General features: G+C 42.2%; 3 protein-coding genes across 3 annotated transcripts in view; all 3 read left to right on the forward strand.

The window, feature by feature from the left end:
- The window catches only part of LOC6559222 (protein prickle), a 68,056-nt gene that overhangs the window by 15,645 nt on the left and 33,009 nt on the right, over positions 1–19,402 (forward strand). The window lies entirely within an intron of this gene.
- On the forward strand, positions 13,889–15,995 carry LOC6560037. Its single transcript, XM_032735207.1, has one exon. It carries the CDS (start codon positions 13,904–13,906, stop codon positions 15,881–15,883), a length of 1,980 nt encoding a protein of 659 aa, XP_032591098.1. The 5' UTR covers positions 13,889–13,903; the 3' UTR covers positions 15,884–15,995.
- LOC6560038 lies at positions 16,013–18,283 on the forward strand. Its single transcript, XM_001986682.2, has one exon. The coding sequence runs from the start codon at positions 16,063–16,065 to the stop codon at positions 18,175–18,177; it is 2,115 nt and encodes a 704-aa protein (XP_001986718.1). The 5' UTR covers positions 16,013–16,062; the 3' UTR covers positions 18,178–18,283.

The raw sequence follows: 19,402 nt of genomic DNA on the forward strand, positions 1-19,402 counted from the left end.
ATTGGCATTTCTAATTTATCAAATCTTCAAAATACGCCGACGTCAACAAATCGTACTGCGAATCGTACCATCGACTATTATGGTAGTTGGTAGCTAAAGTCAAAGCTGTGGCTGAAATTGAAGCTGGATTTGAAGTTGGCAGCCAAAAGAAAATTCACGATCATCAGCGGGTTCTTGTATCTGTGGCCAGTTGAGCGTGAGTAATCACAAAGCAAAGCGTGTTCTAAAAATATATATATATATATTTATATATATATTTTTATATATATAAATATGTACAATAATGAAACTGGTTTGGGCGGTCAGAATAGACATAGATACAGCCAAAGGCTTGAGCTACAGCTAGAGCCAGAGTCATAGCCAGAGCCAGAGCCAGAGCCAGAGCCAGAGCCAGAGCCAGAGCCAGATACAATTGCAGCCAGACGCATTTGCTGTTGTGGTGCTCCAGTGGAACCAGTGTTGCCATAATGCTTGTCATAAATTCTCCAAATTACCCAACATGTCGCGCTGCTCAGTTGGCCTAGGCCGAAAGCCATTTGGTAAAATGTATCTTGTATCTAGTTTCTGGTATCTAGTATCTAGTATTCGGTGCACTGATTGCGAATTGTGTGACAGCGTGTGTGCGCTAAATTGAGTTTATGTACTCGTAGCCGCCACTTGCTTAAAGGATTAATTGTGACTAGCTCGCACAATCAAGCTACACAGCTTTGTGTCAGTCAATCAAAGCCCCCCAGCCCTCCCAATCTTTATACCTTTTGATTTGTGTGCGAGCTCACTGATGAGACATGTTGAGAAAGTTTCCATCCAGCTCAACTCAATTGGACTTCAATTAATGCCAGTTGTTGTAAACGTTCTCTTGTTCTCCACGCCGAACATTGAACTGGCAATTGTCATAAATGTTGTTTTTTTTTTTTTTTTTGTTAACAGCTTCAATTGAACTCGCGTCATAAATATAATGTACATTAAAAACAGAGGTTTAATAGCAGCAATCGCAATACAAAGCCAAGTTCTGTAGAACTAATTGACCATGTCATATATGTATATAATAATAGCAATAACTCCTTATGTGAGTTTTAAACAAAGCGTTGCTTTTACACGAAACTAACTTGGTCTAAAGCATTACTTTAACAAATTGCTTAAGTTTATGGGCTAACATTTTCGTAACTTTTGTTTCGGCCACTTCAAGGCACTTCACCGACCCAAAAGTCGCGGCCGGCACAGACCTTTTTCTTTGTAGGCAGTAGCTCAAGTTCCAAGTTCCAAGTTCCTAGCTTGGAGTTGCTGCCAAGGCCCACGCGCCTAGCCAAAAAAAACCGAAGGCCTGCCTAGCGGAACGCTTTACCGTTGCTGTTGCTGGCCTTTTGCATGTGGGCACACACATTTAAGCAACTCTCACACTCGCACTCACAATCGTATTTATACTTGTCTACCAAGTATCCATCCATATTCATGCGCATTACGCACATTTGCGTAACAGATTCAAGTGCACGATATGGAGAGTTGAGAGTCTCAAGTGCGAGGCGAGCACATCCGAATAACCAGTCATCAACAAACTGTTTTTGTACCCTATAATCAGATATTACATATTAATCGAGGGTATAACCTATTTAGGATAAAATATGTGATTGGCTGGAAAAGGTATCTGCAACTGAAAAGTATGTATGATTCATATAATTGATAAAGCAATATCTCTAATGAGTTGAAAGCTGTTGATGAACATTGCGGCCTCGATGCAAGTCCCAACTGATTCACAACCTTATTAAAAATATTGCGTTTCTTTACAAAGTTATTAAAAATGTTTGTTAATTATATTTTCTAATCTTAACATATTGAAATCGCATTTGAAATGTAATTGAACTCTATAGCAGAGGTCACCTAAGTAAAGGGTATCTGCCACATCAGCATTTGCAACTATAACATAAATACTTGTTTTTCAAAAACTCTTTTTGTTGCTGTTCTCTTGTTGTTAATACACATTTATATATGTACTTGTTGTTGTTGTTATTATTATTATTATTGTTGCTGTTGCTGTTGTTGGTAACATTACGCAGCAATTCCAAGTTTTTCAAGTGCTTACAAAACTTTGAAAGACTGAAATTTTGTTTCATTTTTCAACTCTCAGCGTTGGCCGGCTCTGGGGTAATGAGTGTTTCGAAGCAGTCAGTAACCGGTTCTCATTGTGCTAAAGTATTTTATCCAATTTGAAATTAACTGTGTTTTGATTAATACTCTATTATTGAGCGCTGCATGTGGCTATAAATTATTTCGTGTGTGTATATGTGTGTGTGTGGAAATGTTGTTCTAGCTGGTGTTAAACTTTTAATGAATGTGCTAAATGTATGTTTGGTGCACGTTGCTTGCAACAATCGATGGCTGCTGCAGCCGATCGCCTCTAGCAGAAATTCTACAAATTTATGAGCAGCTTGCAGAGAGCTAATTGGCCTAATTATGCTGCAACTTAAATGCCGCAAACTGCAGCAGCAGAAGCAGCAGCCATAAATTGCACACTTAGCAGCGGGGCAGCAACTCTTGCGACTGCAATTCACACTTCCGCAATTGCAAAAATCAGCAGCATCAGAGTTTGTTTTTCCATTGCCTGTATCGTAGTACCTTCATCTGGCCTTAACGGCAAACAACAAAGGCTTAGACACCAGTCACCACCATCATCGTCATCATCAGCAGCAGCAGCACCAGCAGCATGAGGAGTAACAGGAGACAGCATCGATTGCCAAGTCGCAAGTCAAGAATCGCAACACTGTGGCACCCAGGCTGGACTAGTTCATCCAGCAGGCTCCAGTCGGGGACGACAACATCAGCTGGCCGTGTGCCTGGAGTGGCCTGCAGTATGTCTGCCAACATCGTGACTAATTACATGCGACATAAAAGCCAAAAGGAAAAGCCAAGCAACCAACCAGCTATCCTATACGTAATTGTTGCTCAAGCAAAAGAAACTGCAATTGCCAAACGACAGCAGCAGCAGCAGCCGCAGCAGCAACAGCGACACTGTCTCACTGTAATTGGCAGGCAGCATAGGTAACGTCGAACTCTTGGCCATATATTCCCGCAAGCTTGACAATTCAATAAAATTGCGACAGTTGGACAGTTACTAAAGCTATCTATGCCTCTGTGTCTGGCTTTGCCACTGCCTGTTGCAGTTGCCAGCTCAGGTTGCAGTTTTGGCCATCCTAATTATGCCGTTGTGTTTATGTGATTGGGCATTGTCAAATTTCCCACAGAGAAAGAGAGGGAAACAAACTAGCTAATGAATCAGCGAGCTTTATGGGCGAAAGTTGTCAAGTGGCTGCAGCAGTTGCAGTTACAGTTAAGCCAAAGTTGCCGCAAGTGGTTAACTAATTGAATTCCACTTTTCCAACAATTTGCATTGACCCCGCCCACAAGGCTCATTACGTCTGCACTTGGGCGTATAGCGGTTTGCATATACACAGTAAGCAATTTTCTTCAAATATAATATCCTTTGTTTTCATGAACAAATTTCACTCATGGAAAATTGTGCAACTTGCTCGAATTATTATTCAAAGAAAGTGTGGATCGCTGCACGTTTCTTTTAGTTAAGAGAATAAGCGTTTTCTATCGATAAATTGAAATGTGAGTGTCTGGAATTCATACCTCAAAGAAATAATAAAAAAAATATACAATTTTAAGTGCAAAATTCCGTTTGTTTCGAAAGTTTCTCCACAAGACTGTTACAAAATCAATTTTCATTTTATTTAAGCTATAATTTTGTACTGTGTATACACATATTGTTGCTTTCGGGCCAGCCACATCTGGAGATCGTTGTAGATTTGTGAATCTGCAGCGTTTGAAACAATTTATGTATTTTTAGCTTCAGTGCAAACTGCACTGTTGTTGTTTTTGTTGTTGTTGCTGCCATTTTCTTAGCAGTGTTCCGTTTCGGTTTCTGGTTCTCATCTTGGACGCCCACTCGTGCGCCATCTGCTTGCTGGCTGCTGCCTGCTGCCTGGCCACACGAAAATAGCGCAAAGTAGTGCATCAATAAACAATAACAATGCTGCCATGACACGAGACCCGGCCAGGCCACGCCAGGCAACACACAGGGTAGCCAAGATCTACAACAAGTCCAACCCAACCCAACCCAACCCAGCCCAGGCCACATGTGCGGATGTTGCGGATGTTACAATTGCCGCAAGCAGAGCTGCTACAGCTGCAACTTTGGCAGCAGCCCACGGTCCAGGAGCTGTTACATGTAACAGGCGCTGCTTGTCAATAAAAAATAAAAAACCAGAAACGAAACGAAAAGAAAAGAGTTGAAAAGGAGGCGAGCATAAAGCAATGTGAGGCGCAACATGTGCAACTTGCAGTGGCCCGCGGCGAAGTGAAAGAAATCGCCTGCAATAGCGGAAATATTAGCCTTCTGCTTGACTGCCACGCTGCACCGAACTATCTGCGGCTAACTGCAAATAAAAGAAGGCTATAAAAAATATACCGCAGTAGCCAAGTAGCTGCAGCAGCAACAGCGCAAGAAGAAGAGAAGACAATGTGTTTATTATTGCATTTGGGGCAGGCGAAACGATCGCAACGCAGCAGTTGCCAGAGATTTGGCTCAAATGATTGCACGCTATTTGCGAATATTTAAACCAATGTTATTAATTGACCAAAATACAATATGATGAGTGCCCAGTAAAGATTTAATTTTTAAGGGGTATGATATATTTATAAAGTGTGCGTGCTGCTATTTATATTCCCCGTATTTATGATTGCAACACTTGCTATTTGTGACCTATAATACCTATTGCAGCACCATCTCCATTAGCTCCACCCTCTGCATAAGCGCAATAATTTGCAGTAGGTTGACAAAAAGTTGGAAGTAGAAAGAAAAGGGAATTGCTGGCACTGCATTTGAAGCCAAGCGTCACTCATAATCATATTTGACACATATCTCATGCCGTGGGCTTCCAAAAAATTCCAGAAATATGCTCAACTGGATTGCACCCCATTATCATTTTAGCAACAACGGTTACTGGTCCTCATCATGGACATGATGGCCTAATCCAATTGTCGCTGAAAGGCAGACCCCATATCCAGAGAGACCGGTAACCATGTTAAAAGTCAGAATGTTATGCCACAAAATAGCAAATGCCTTGACAGAATAACAGGAACAACAGCAACAACAATTCGATTGTGTTAAATCAAATGAAGCGTAATTTTTACTCAATTTATGAGGCAACTGCAGACGGCGCAGTCAGCTGAAGAGTTTGGGGAGACAGAGTGCCAGTTACACCGTTACTACAACCCAATCCCCATGGAGCGCTTAGCCTGTCAATCCAGCAGCCCACTTGCACCAGACACCCAACTCCACCCCGCTCCCAACTCCCACGCCCCTACTCCTTCTCTCTGGCATCAGGCATTTGGGGTTGTTGCTTTGACTTTGACGTGGATTTTGATGTGGCTGCGACTCAGATATGCTCTGGCCTCGGGTACATCAAATTTCTATTAATGACTTGCATATTTATGAGTTGCACACAAACACATATATACGCACACACACACGCACGCACACAAATGAGTGCAAACAAGTTGATTTTAATAATAAACAAACATAAATACAAATAGGCATTAAATGTGTAGCATTTGTTTGACTTGCTGCTTGGCCGCCAGCGCAGTTTGTTGGCCAAGTCCTAAGTTATTTCTGTGGCTAACAAAAATTCTTTGACTTTGACTTCATTTGCGCCGCAGGGCGTGGCAGGGGCAAAACAAACATTTAACTGGAATTTGAAGCGAGTCGTCTCACAATTTGGAATTAAATGCGTACTAAAAGGCGTAATAAACGCAGTCTCCAGCAAAAGGGGGAAAGGGATTATGCTGAGATGGGGGAGTGGTGGAGTGGGGCAACTAGCGATTTGCCTTTGATGTGGCTATGGGATTGGGTAACATCAACATGTGGCTATGCTGTCTAACGATGCGTAGAAAGTCTTAAAATCAACAACAACGCCGGAAAGGAAGTTGCCAAACAACAGCAGCAATAACAACTACAAACAAAATCAGCTTTGAGTATTATGAGCATTTGCATATGCTTTTCATTTTTTTTTTTTTTTTCTTTTTTGGCACAAAGCATTTTAGTCGCGAGTGTAACGACCCACAGAAAGACATAAAATATTGCGCCATTAAGTAGCTAGAAAAGCCCAAAAGAAAAGAGTACTCGGTTAACTACTCAGCGGTAGTTTTCCTGTATTATTGTGGCAGCTACTTCTGTGTGGCCATTGCTGTTGTGAAGCATTCGCAGTTTCCCACATCAACTTGGGGAGACACAACAATGGGCATATCAAAGTCATGCAACCCGCTAATAGCCGCCCATAATGAAGTGCTAAGCAATATGAGGCGACAGCTGCTAATGAAAATACCAACTACCGTGTCAAGATAGCAACAACATGTACTTGGCCCTGCACCTGGCCCAAAGCAATTCAGTCAATGGAGCTAGCGGTAACTCGCTAAATTAAATGCATTGCCTCGACGCTCTTGTCTTCTGATAAAATCACTTAATTGTAATTAATGCTAAGCAATTAGATTGAAGCAGCGGTCAATCAGCAGCAATTCCTCAAGGCAAATGAACTGTTTAGCAAATTAAAAGTCAAATCGGAAATGAACGTAGTTCTGAACAAATTAAAACCTGAAGTCGGAAATTCACACATACTTCTAGGGAAACTACAAAATAATTAGATTTTAATGATTATTATAGGAAAAGTATACAGATAGATATCTTTAGTTTTATGTTAACTTGGTAGCGGAAATATATTTAAGTACCAAAGTTTGAGTCAACGTGGATATTTAATGTTTCTTGAAAGGGGCTGCTTTTAAATTCAGATGAATACAGCTTTAAGATTTTGGGAAATATGTATATTTAATCAATTTAAAAATTACAATGAGTATATACTTCATTCTTTTAGCCTTAAGCGCTCAGGCGGAAATGGCTTAAATTCAATAATCTCTTTTATATGATATCAAACTATAAACGTTTCCAAAAATAGAGTCACAAACTAGAGAAAAATGTGGGAATTGTAAATCAAAATATTAATTTCCTAACGGTTATAAGTAAATTTTCTACGAAGAAAAAAACTAAAACAAAACTTATTTGTCAAGTAACTTACAGATCAGTTGTAGGTGAATTATATACATATGTTCAATTGAGTCACTAGTCACAGCCCCATTGCAATTTGAACACCCACTCGACAACACTTGAAAATGCAATGCCGCAAAAACCAACAAATTAGAAAACACCCACCGGCGATGGGCAGAACAAGCGCTCAGCTGGGCCGACAACCCTCAAGCAGGCAAAGGCTAACAAATGGAATTAGGAAATCTTGGCAAATCCAACAAATCATGTTAAAACCGACCCAAAGCGAGACAAGGGCCCATGGCCATAAGGCCGGTAAGTTAGAGTCGGCGGGCGTAAATGTTTATACCGCTCTCTGGCTTTGGCTGTTTTGAAAACTGTGCGGTTAATGGGTGGATCGAGAGCGAAGGGGAAACTCATGGATGTGTGGGCGGCGACATTATCATGGGGTTGGAAAATGCACGACAGTCGGTCGCTCGGTTAACAATCGGAGAATTGCCAGGCAGACGGTAACGGGCATCAAGTTTATATAATTATTTTTATGCCATAACCGTGTGGAGTGTGCCGCAGTGTTTGTGTGAGTGTATATGTGTGTGTGTGTGTATGACATCTCTTGGGGGTTGCCAGACCCTCCTTTTGCTGGCCTCTTTTCAGCCAGTTGAGCTGCTAACTATATTCAAAATGCAATGAATAAATTTTATAATAAACACAAATGTCATTTGTTGCTAGTCACATTGTTCTGGCTGGCAACATGTTGCTAGAAGATAAATGCATGTTGCCAGCTGCATTTTAATTAAAATTTACAGAGCGTAATGTATCCAAAGGATACAACCCCATTGCCAAGGCCTCTAACGGATATTGTGTGTGGCTATTGAAGTGTCGTTGAATGTCGCCCTTTAAACAACAACCCCCTTCCGCCCCCACCACACCACATCCATAACTCCCGTTTTTGCCTATGTTTGTTGTCGCTGTGCATATTTGTTTGTTGTTGTTAGAGCATGGGGCTTGGAATGTGTCTGTTCCGTCTGTTGTGTAGGGTTGATTTGGCAAACGACGCAATTTGTTGCTAGCGACGTCAACAATAACACATGGAATGGTACCTCGTTTGGTAGTATGAGCTATTTGCACATTAAATACCGTTACCCGTTGCCCGTTAGCCTTCAGCGGAGCTTTCACTTTCGCTCTGCCAGCATTCATATTCCCCAGGGGCTCGTAAGTGTTGCCATGTTGATTGTTTTTACGAGTGCATTGCATACTTTGCGGCGCCCGGGGGTGGACTCGGTACAGTACAGTTAAGCCTCAGCTAAAAGAAACTTGCGCGCTAATTGCCAACGAAAGCTCCAGAGTAAGCTTCAAGCAAAGCAAAATCATTAAATTTTACGATCGCTGTAGCGTCTGGCGCAGCGTAACCACCCCGTGAGGTGGGCTGGTGGTGTTGTCCAGCAGTTACCACCAAAACTGAAATCGGTCGCTCAGCTGCTCGGCACGTGTTCAAATTACCGTGAAGACGCTTAGGGGTGAATTCTACAGAACGCATTTCAAATTGAGTGAGTGAATTAAAATAGAAAACCTGGCAATCAAGAGAGCAGCGCAGACAAGAGAGCCAAAAGCGAACACACGTGCCGCCAAAAGAGAGCGACTGTCTCTCTCTCTCTCTTCTTTTCTCTCTCACTCTTTCTCTTTCTCTCAATGAAAATATTTGTTGCAAAATATGAGCATACGTTCGAGCGTTCACTTCCTTCCTGCCTTTTAATGTTGTTCCTGCTTCATGTTTTTGGGGGTTTGTGCTCGTCCTGCCGGCTATGTGTATGTGTGTGTGTGAGTTTGAGTGTGAGTGAGTGGCCGTAAAAGGTTGCGCTGCTTGTAAGTGTGCGGCAGTGTGAGTGAGAGTGCGCGCTTGTGTGAGTTAACGGGGATCGTGTCTTCAGACTTTTGTGACCGGCTGAGCACAGTGATGCGAATACCATTTGCCATTTGCACAAATTTTACGGCGAAGGCGAAGTGTAGATGTATGCATTTGAGATATAAAGGTTCGAAGACCTTGATAATAATACAAAGAAATTATATTAAATAATATTCATTTATAGAATAACACCATCCTTTACAATAACACTTAGTGTATCATTGTTACTATTATTATTCCATATCATGAGAGTTTATATGGATTTTACCTTACGAGTAATATATTTTATTCAGTATACACACAAGTTTGAATTTGAAATAATTTATTTTTCCTTATAAAAATCTGACAAAATCTAATTTTAAGTAGAGTTCTTTTTTATATGCTTGGGAAGCTAAAACTACTTTCTAAGCTAATACAAAATCAGCACAGATATCTTAACACTTAGCCAACTGTGCGAATTACTTTCGAGGTACGTTCAAGAGCTTAAAAGGTGAACACTCACAAACAGTCAGCACCCCCCTCGTTGTCCAAGTCTTTGGCTACATAATTTCAACAATATGCGTGCATAGAGAACAACACCTCCCGACCACCCCCTGAAATGCACACGAAAACGAAATCAGACATAAAAACATTAAATTACAAACCCTTATTTTACACACTAAAAAAGCAAAAAAAAAAAAAAAAAAAAAAAAAAGCTGTCGAGTCATAGTCAAAGCAAAGGCGAAAGAAAACCGAGACATAAAACTGAAACTGAAACAGAGAAACGCGACAGGACCAAGGACGCAGCACAACAAGGGGCGAAAACAGCGACGTCGAACGTTCTGTTCCACAAGGGATGCAAACGCAAATGCCAGATATTAACCCCTCTCTATAGGTGTGTGTGAGAGAGTGTGTGTATGTGTTGGTGTTGCTGCGTTCTGCTTTTGTGCGATGTGTTTTCGCCGTGCTTGTCAATTTTTCGTGCCAAAACAAACGCAACGAACATTTTCGCCGATTAGAAAGAAACAATTCGTGATTGCAACGTGAGCGCCGCGCGCCGCTGCCAGCGAAAACGAACGTTTTCGAAACGCTGATAAAAACACACAAATAAATGTAATAAATTTAATTAATTTCCTAATAACAAACAGCACGAAAAAAAAACTCAATGGAATTCACCAAAAAATATAAAATAAATAAATATAGAAAAATTCCCGGAAACTTAAAGACGCAGCCGAGTTTCGTCTTTGTTGTGATTGTTTTGGTGCTGCTTTTTGATTCTTCTTCTTGAAATAGTTCTTTGTGTCTGTGTTCGTGTCGTGTGCGTGTGTGTGTATGTGTGTGTGTGTGTGCGTGTATCTGTGACTCAGCGCAAATGGCTGTGCGCATCTTTGTTTACCTTTACCACAACTGAGGACTGCTGCCACTAGCAAATGCGGCGCCAAAATTTGGCAGCATACAGCAGACAATGAGCGAATCCATTGATGATTTGCATGACGACAACAGCAATAATAATAACAACAGCAACATTGCTGCCGCTGCTGCCAATAACGATGGCGATTCAGATGTGGAGGTCATCGAGGGCATGCAGCTGCTTGAGGGCAACTATCAAGTGCTGCGCCAGTGGGTGCCACCAGCGCCCAACTATTGGGATGCCCCGCCTAAGGCGATCATCAAATCCGCCGAAGTTAGGTAATTAAACAAAAGTGTAACAACTTGCAAGTATTTGTACTGCTTATGTAGTGAACTTTTGCTCTGGAAAATATCTGAAGGAGAGTATTATGAGCTCGTACGCATGTATGGAACATGCACTGGCAGACAACCACTATGCATATTCATAATCATAATCATTATCGCACAATCCATTATGCATTTCGATTCTCGTGTTTTATTTTAAAATTATAAAAAGCGATTGGTTTATTTTGGAAAAAGAGAAACTATATTTCATTGATTTCGCTGACTGTATACGCACATCAATCAATTGATGGAGTAACATAATATTCTTATTGAATTTCATATATTTTTATGTAATTTAAATGTCTTCTTAAAATGTAGGAGCGACTATTAACTAACAGAAATAAATACCCATAATCTAGACTGTATTCCACTTTGTAAATAATTTACACATTATTGCCGAAGGAGATCTCCTAGTCTTTCAATTTACACTATTGCTATTTCACTAAGCACACTCAATATGTTTTAATTAAATGCCACAATTTGACAGCGCATTCCACTGGCTGTTTGGCTGCACAAATTGCACAGCAATTAAATCGAAATTCATAACAGACTCAACTCATAGCAGACTCTACTCGATTCGAGCTCGAACTCGATCTGTCTTGTAGGCATTGGGCGTTTATCTAACGGTACTGTTCAATATAAGTGCAGTTATGTCTAACGCACTTTTATGGCCACACAGGCGAGATTGGCCGGACCATTACGATTGGCTGCTTAATGGATTTGGCCTCGCATCTGACAAACTCTGTATATGCCGCAAATTTACAGCTCTGCAATTCATTCAATAAAATTTTGATTATTATGGCTGTCATCTAAAGCTGAATATGTATGAACAACATAAAAAAACTAACATCATTTATTATAAAGTAACAAGCTGGGAATGCTGACTTTGGCTAGAGTCGCATCACGCAATACCCTTACTATGTGGAGATGCTGGGGAGGTTTGTTTTAACACATATCCAATTTGCTGACTTTAGCTTGGCTAGTTTATAAATATTGCTGTTGAACTTGGACGAACATATAATTTAAATGTTTGTTAAACTATATATACTTACTATACTTACTCAAACATTGTTTACGAAATACCAAGCACTACATGTTGTAGATAAGCCTTTTGATCTTATTAAGCTAAATTTGGTATCTCGGTTTGATCGATTGTAATATATTTTTTAAACAAGCAAAATTTATATACTAAATTAACAAATAATAAATAAGCAATATTTTTCATCGCTGTAGAAAGCACAGCTTAAATTCAGCTCATTCTACTATTTACTAGTTTGACATAATAAAGTGTTTGCCTCGTAAACATTGCATATCCCATTGCAAAGTGCATATGCTTTATGTTAGTGTAAATAAATATATTTGTATGAGTGGCTGCCTTCACTCAAGAAGCGCCAACAGTCTGAGAAGTGCTGCCGGCTGCACGGCTGCTGACTGCTGGCTGTTTGCTGCCTGACAGCAGCACCAAGTGCTTTGGAACATGTTCAACATTGGAGCCGCAACAGCCAGCGAGATGTACATAGATGTTGGTGGGTAGAGATGTTTGGGGGGCTGGGATTGAAGGCTGGGTTAACAGCTCTTCCACAAGTGTCTTCGTCTGCATCGTTGACAACTGCAACATGAGTTTGCTGAATTGAATTGAGTTGCCTGAGCCGCAAGTTGCCCCCTTGCCACCCGCTGCCTGTTGCATGGCTGGTAAATAATAAATGCATTACTTGAGTGCATGCGAAATGGAAATCAAAATGCAAACTCTGCCAGATTTTTGCTGCTGCTGCATCTGCCACCGCTGAGGCATCAAGTGCAGCAGCGCAGATGTCGATGTCGATGCCGATGTTGAAGTGCCGTTCCTCTACCACGCTCCCCAGGCTGGCTACGTTTTGTTTTTGCCCGTCGGCCCGTTAAGTGCAACCCAAAGTTTCGCATTGCATGTGCATTGTGCGAATGCTGCAAGTGCTACGAGTAACTGTTGCACGTTCTCAATATGCATTGCAGAATTACAATATCTTGATTGCATTTCGCCAGGCACGTAGATGAGACACATGCTCCCAAAAGAGAACAAAACAGAGCACCAAAGCAAAATCCCCATGCTGAGCCATAATAATGAGCGCATATTGAAATTGCCAACAATGCCATCCAGCGGCGCATTTCCGGCCAAGGGAATGCGGTCAGTTCTTATGCTTCTTCTTCTCTTGCAACGATCCATGCTTCCTCTGCTGCGGTTAGATGGCTTTGCCAGGACTAAATTACTTTATTTGTACTCTTTTTGGTTGAACTAGCTTGACTGTTGCCTGGGTAATGGATATGGCTTTGTTTTGTAAGAGGGCAAAAGTTTCCGATTCTATTGTTGCTTTCTTCTGTAAAAGGCCACAATGAGAGGCTATCTTTCACAATAAAAACAAAAGACTAAAGATTTTTGTTTTATGGTTACTATAAGCTTGAGCACTTAATTGTCCTTAAAGTTATAAATGAATGATAAAATATATATGCATTCAATACATTGTATAAAACATTTCATACGTTGTCAATAAATCAACTTTATGTTTGCCCTTCTTTTGTTGCAGGTAAGTTTCATTTGTTTTCCACCACGTCGACTCCTTTCACTTTGTTGCCTGCCAGTCACAACCACAAAAACAACAACAACAACAACGCATATCAAAAACTAAAGCAATTTTGAATTGTGTGAAGGCGGCACGTCAATGTCGTTGAGTCTGAAATAGGAGTGGAGGTTGAGAGGAGAAATATAAGGTTGTGAGCATGGTATGTTGATGAAAATTACGATGACTTGTCACACGAGCTCATGAATTTAATTTGGCTTTGTGGATTGTTAGCAAATTAGCACAATCCCCCCAGAATTTTGGTTGCATAAATTGCAACTTGCTGGAGGAAAAACTCAGGCACAAGCATTCGATGTAATATAGAGCCAATGAACACGTAAGCAGCATAAATGAACGCAGAATCATAAACAATTTCCACAGCTATGACAGTTATTGTTAGTCAATATAAGGTGGATATATAACTTGGCAGCATGACAACCGGACTTTGAAGAAGTAACTAATATTTTGAATAATTGCGCCCATTTTACATCTTAGAAAAGTTTATCAGAGACTTGACACGAATTGCTTTCAACTCGAGCAAATAGAAACTAAAGCTTGAAGTACAATTCTCTCATAAAAAATATTGAATAAAAACACAGCATCAAGATGATGGGGAATACAGAAATACACAATTCAGAACAATCGAATTTGAATTTTGTTGTTAACGATAAGAAAAGCTTATTCAATGAAAAAGGGGGCTTGCCAATATTTTTGGCAGAAGAATTGGTGGAGAATGTCTTCGGAGAGATCAATAACCGCAACAAGTGTCATATCAAAATTAGCAGCAGTAAATGCCAAAGCTTCCAACAGAAATCCCAAACTTATGGTGACAATGATGACATGGATCCGCGTCTGAAATGCTGGAACAATATGCTCCGGGATCGAAAAGTGTTACAGCAGCGCATCGAGCGTCGCACTGGCAAGCGTGCCGAGGATGTTCTCTTTAATCGCCATGCCACCATCGATGTGCAGGCCAAGCAGATGATTATCCGTCTCTTGGATACTGCTGAGCGTAGCAAGGGTGTTCCTCCGAACCGGGTCAAGGGTGTGCTACGGATGCGCCACAATGCAGAGCTGTGCCGCGAAGTACGTGAGCTGCATCCAACGGAACCGAAGCTAGAGCGTTTGGCGTTTGTGGGCTTGCCAGAGGTAACGCAGCTGGAATTGGCTAACACAGTGCAAACGGGCGAGACTAAATGGCTACGCTCAGAGGTTCTGAGTGAACGTCTGGAACAGCAGGAGGAGAATATCTTGAGTGTGATGTCCCACTATCCAGAGCTGGATCAGCTACAGATAACCACATTGATTAAAAGTCCTGCGGTGCCAGTTATTGACACCCAATGCCTTGGCGACGACCTCATTTTGTGTGTGTCCGAGACGACAGAGGAAGCCAAAGAGGATGCACCGCAATCACCTAAGCCGATGCCGCCGGTCGAGAAATTCGAGAAGAAAACCAGATGGGAGGAAAATAATGTGATTCTAATAAATGGAATATCCTACGGCTTTGGCTCAAACAGCGATGTTCTGAGCGGAGATCTGCACTTGTTACTCCAGTGCGATCCACTGCAACGCATTCGAAAGACAATTGTGCAGCTGGATAACATTGGCAATAAGTTCATCCAGATACGCTGGCATCAAATGAGTCTACTGAATAAGGAGCTGCATCAGCACACGCCAATCCGCTCGGAATTCGTATTCGACTCACAGCCCTTTGTGCTGCTGCCCGGTAATCAGCGACGCATCGATGTGCTCTACCAGCCATCCAGGGTGGGCGTTAAGAAACAACACTGGTGCCTCGTCATGCAACGCTCTCCCTTCTGTGGAGTTCGTCGTTTACATATACGCTTCCATGGGGTCTGCACGCAGCCAGTTATATACCGGGATCGTCTCGATTTGGATCAGCGTTTAGTTATTAACAAACGCAATCGGCAGATCAATGAGCGTCTAACTCAAATGCATGCTGAGCTCGCGCCAATGGTGGAGCGCTCAACGCTGAGCTGTCCTTATCAGCGTGTCCTGGATGAACGTGAACTATTCAGCGTACAGAATCCGGGCTTCAAGTGCGATCGATATGCGGATCTGGAAACGCTCAAGGAGCTCTATGTGCTGGTAAAGAAGCCGCGACAGCCACCCTGGGACTACCGCCTGGAGACGCTGCGGCAATGCATTTACCAGCACGATGCGGAGCATCGTGAATCCCTTCAAAATATCGTAGTCGAATTGCTATCAACAATGCGCGGCAATTCAAATGAGGTCTTCCCGAAAGAGAAGGTGGATATGCAGCGGGAGCGTTCCTGTTTTCTCTATGTTCGAGGCATTGTCGGCAGCACGATTGATGAGTGGGAGAACATTAGCGATGGCTTGGGAGAGAAGTTTTTCAAGTCTGAGCTGCGGCGCTACAGGAATGAGCTGAAGGAGAAGTCCAAAAAGCTTCCTTACGACAAGGATTATGTGAAATCGTTAGTCTTCAAGCGGGTGCTCAGCTGCAAATACTTTAAGGATTCACTTTACATACACACGTATTCTCTTGTCTGTGATGCTGCGGAGAACATTGTATCCGCCATTGAGAGCGCTTTGACTCATTGAGCCAATCAGTTTTCATTCATCATTCACTTCGAATTCGCTTCGAAACTTTTACAATGCTTTGTACTTCCACAATAAAAATAATTTCAAATCAAATCATCATTCACCAAATGAACTGACATATTTTCGAGTTTTTCAATGCACTAGAAAAGTATTCATACTTTCAACAATATTCTATAATCATGAAAAGCAATCGGGATAGTAAATTGTTGATCAACACAAATATCAACTTGATCAGTATTCCACCATCTTCAAGGGCATCCTTCAAGAATGATGGGCTGGAACAGCTCAAAGCTGGTGCCAGCATGGTGCACTACAGCGAACACATTGTGGAGGAGATACTGGCCGAGATGTTTGCGGAGCGTCGGGGACACTTTCCGGAAACGTCCTCATCTTGTGAAAAAGACCAGGTGAACATGGCACAGCATGCAACTGAGCAGCACGTGGACAGGCGTCTCAAATACTGGCGCGAAATGCTGCTGAAGCGTCGCCGAATGCAGAAACGCGTCGAGATCCAGACTGGAAAAAGTCCGGAGGAGGTGCTATTCAATCGCCGCTCCACATTGGAAAGTCGCAACAAGGAGACGGTCTTGCGTATCATGGACTATGCAGAGCGTTTGCAACCAGAAAATCTAGTAACCAAGCCAGTCAGTCAGCTGAAGGAGATCGAGAATCGCTGCGCATATCTGGGACCCATCAAGGAAACATGGCCGCAAGCGGAGCAGCTCGGTGTCAAAAATGTCGAAATAATTGGATTGCCTAGTGTAATACAGACTGAACTACTGGGCAGCGAGGCTGCCAATAGGAAGCTGCAACATAGCTGGATGAAGTCCGATGTGCTGGACGGACGCATAAGTGAGCGCTTCGATGATGTACGCCAGGTGATCGAGTTCTTTCCCGATCTGGATAAGCTTCAAGTAACAGGCAGAAGCATTGAACAACTAAGACCCATTCAACGAACTGTGCTGCTTAAAGAGGAGCATCTGGTAACAGTCACGACCAGTTCGGATGAAATGTGCTCGGAGGAGCAATATTGCGAAGGCTGGACAGAGCCACTAGTATCGGAGTTGGAACCGACGTCGGTGCCAGAGCCACCAGAGTTGGGACTCAGTGTAAATGGCAAGGACTATATTGTATATGAGAAGGGATTCACTGAATGCCTTGATATGCTCACTAAATTTAAATGCGATCCCTTTCAAAGACGCATAAAGCTTGTGCTCAAGTTAAAAAACATTGGGAAGCAAATGTTGTCCTTTAGCTGGACCCAAGGTGTATATTACTACAATTGCGGTAAACTGCTGCTCGCCCAGGACAATGAGTTTCATTTTGACACTGACAACTTTCGGCTAAAATGCGGTGAATCCTATAATCTGATGGTCATGTACCAGCCACGCAAGGTTAGCATGGCCGTGGAGCTATGGCGTCTGCAGGTGGAACCGCGCATCTTCTGTGGTAAGCAGGAGTCGCTACAATTGCGCTTCCACGGACGCTGCACCCCACCCAAGGAGTACATGGCCAGGCTAAAGGAGCTCCATTCCGTGGCCATGTGCAAAGCGAATATCATTGTGATGAAGGAGCTGACGACTCACTTGGCGGAAATTGTGCCTCTAATAGAGCCACCGCCCGCCTGTTGCCCCTACGACCGGGCCATCGATGTGCGTGAGTTGTTCAATTCATTAAATCCGGGCTACAACTGCATCAGGTTCGATGATCTGGAGGTGCTCAAAGGCATGCACAAGCAGCTTAAAAAACCACGGGAGCCCCATTGGGATTTTCGCTTGGACACCATCAAGATGCTTATCATGCGCATCGAGAGCTTTGACCGACGCGAGGAAATGTTTGCCAGTTTGATGGTTCTTTTGGAACCGCTCTTTGGACCTGCTCCCAGTTTGGAATACCTGAGCCAATTGGATACGCAGAAACAGCGCACTAGATTTATTTTTGTACGTGGAGTCATTTGTAATGGCATCGAGGAATGGGAGGATCTTGTCTTTACCACCGAGGAGTCATTCTACAAACCAGAGTTACAACGCTATTATATGCACCTGCTGGAGGAGGCCGAAGAGGAAGATGTCGTTGAGGGAATTCCGCGATCCAAAATGAAACTATCTTCAAATTTGGACGTCGAAGAACTGGCCGATCATTTTGATGAGAAAGCCCATACTGCAGTTTTCAGGAAATTGATTCACTCCAAATTCTTTCGAGATGCGCTCTACATGCAAACTTATTCGCATCTGTGCAATATTGCTGAGAACGTTGTTTCCGTCATTGAAAGTACTGATGTTGTGCCCACTTGAGGACCTATAATAGCTAACTCCAAGAAAATCACATTGATTTGTAAATACGACCTTCAACCATATTCTTTAATTAATACAATCTGCAAATTTCAGTTCTGCAATATTACTTCACTGATTTTAATATGCATTCACCTAAATAAGTCAAATAATCCAATTATTATTTATATTATATATATTTGTACATAAATGTATATTTATTGATATATATTTTTGGAGAAGGTATAAGTTATCACAACATTTTATTTCCTGTCATTTCAAATTTTTGCAACTGACAAATAGGTAATATAATGTCTACAATATATTCAACTAGTTAGCACCCATGACTGCAAGTAGCTGTTTAAAAACGTAGTTTGCTTCCCTTGAAGATCAATTGAGTAACATGCAAGTTTCGACTCCGGATATGAAAACCGGAAATCATTTTATCTATAACATCGTTGATAATATCTTTCAGCAATGTCATTATACAGAATCGGATTCTCAGTGTTCGTGTCATTGCAATTCTTGTGCTACTGAGAGTCTGGTTGACAAACGTTTACAATATTGGAAGGACATGATACGAAAACGACGAATACTGCAACGGAAAATGTGTCTTACCACTAGCAGGAAGCCCGAACAGTTGCTGTTCAACATGCAGCAAATAGAACTGGACGATTGTCCTGAAAACTGTAAACTCAAGGTAATTGGCCGGAATATATGGATCAGGCAACCTTGTGAACAAATTTCTGGTCACACAATAACGGACTCAACACCCATAGAGCTGTCGGAGCCAATTGGCGCTACTTCGATCATGTGTGGTGACACATGCGTAAAGTGTAGAGCATTTGTGGCTGCTGCATCGCAACTGGCGCTGCTTATCAATGGCACCACCTATCGCAGATATCGTCCCGAGTTTTCACCCATATTGGAACGCAGGTTCGTTTGTAATCCTTACGAACGGTGTCTTCGCACCATAATGCGTATCGAGAACAACGGACGCGAAATTATCAACTTCAAATGGTGTTCTGCCGACTTCTTTGCATACAATAACACGCTCTTCAACCAGGAGCGCGATGCGTTTGTCTTCGATGCGAAACCTTTTCAGTTGGCACCAGGCGGCGTACGCGAGGTCTCTGTGCTCTTTTGTCCTCGCAAGATCGGCATTGTGAAGCAGCGTTGGTATCTTTACACAAAACCGCGCATTTTCTATCGATGTCCCTGTGCGCTGACTCTAAATATGCATGGCAGG

The sequence above is a fragment of the Drosophila grimshawi genome, unplaced genomic scaffold (genome assembly GCF_018153295.1).
Source record: "Drosophila grimshawi isolate 15287-2541.00 unplaced genomic scaffold, ASM1815329v1 contig_1367, whole genome shotgun sequence".
In the NCBI taxonomy this organism is placed as follows: domain Eukaryota; kingdom Metazoa; phylum Arthropoda; class Insecta; order Diptera; family Drosophilidae; genus Drosophila; species Drosophila grimshawi.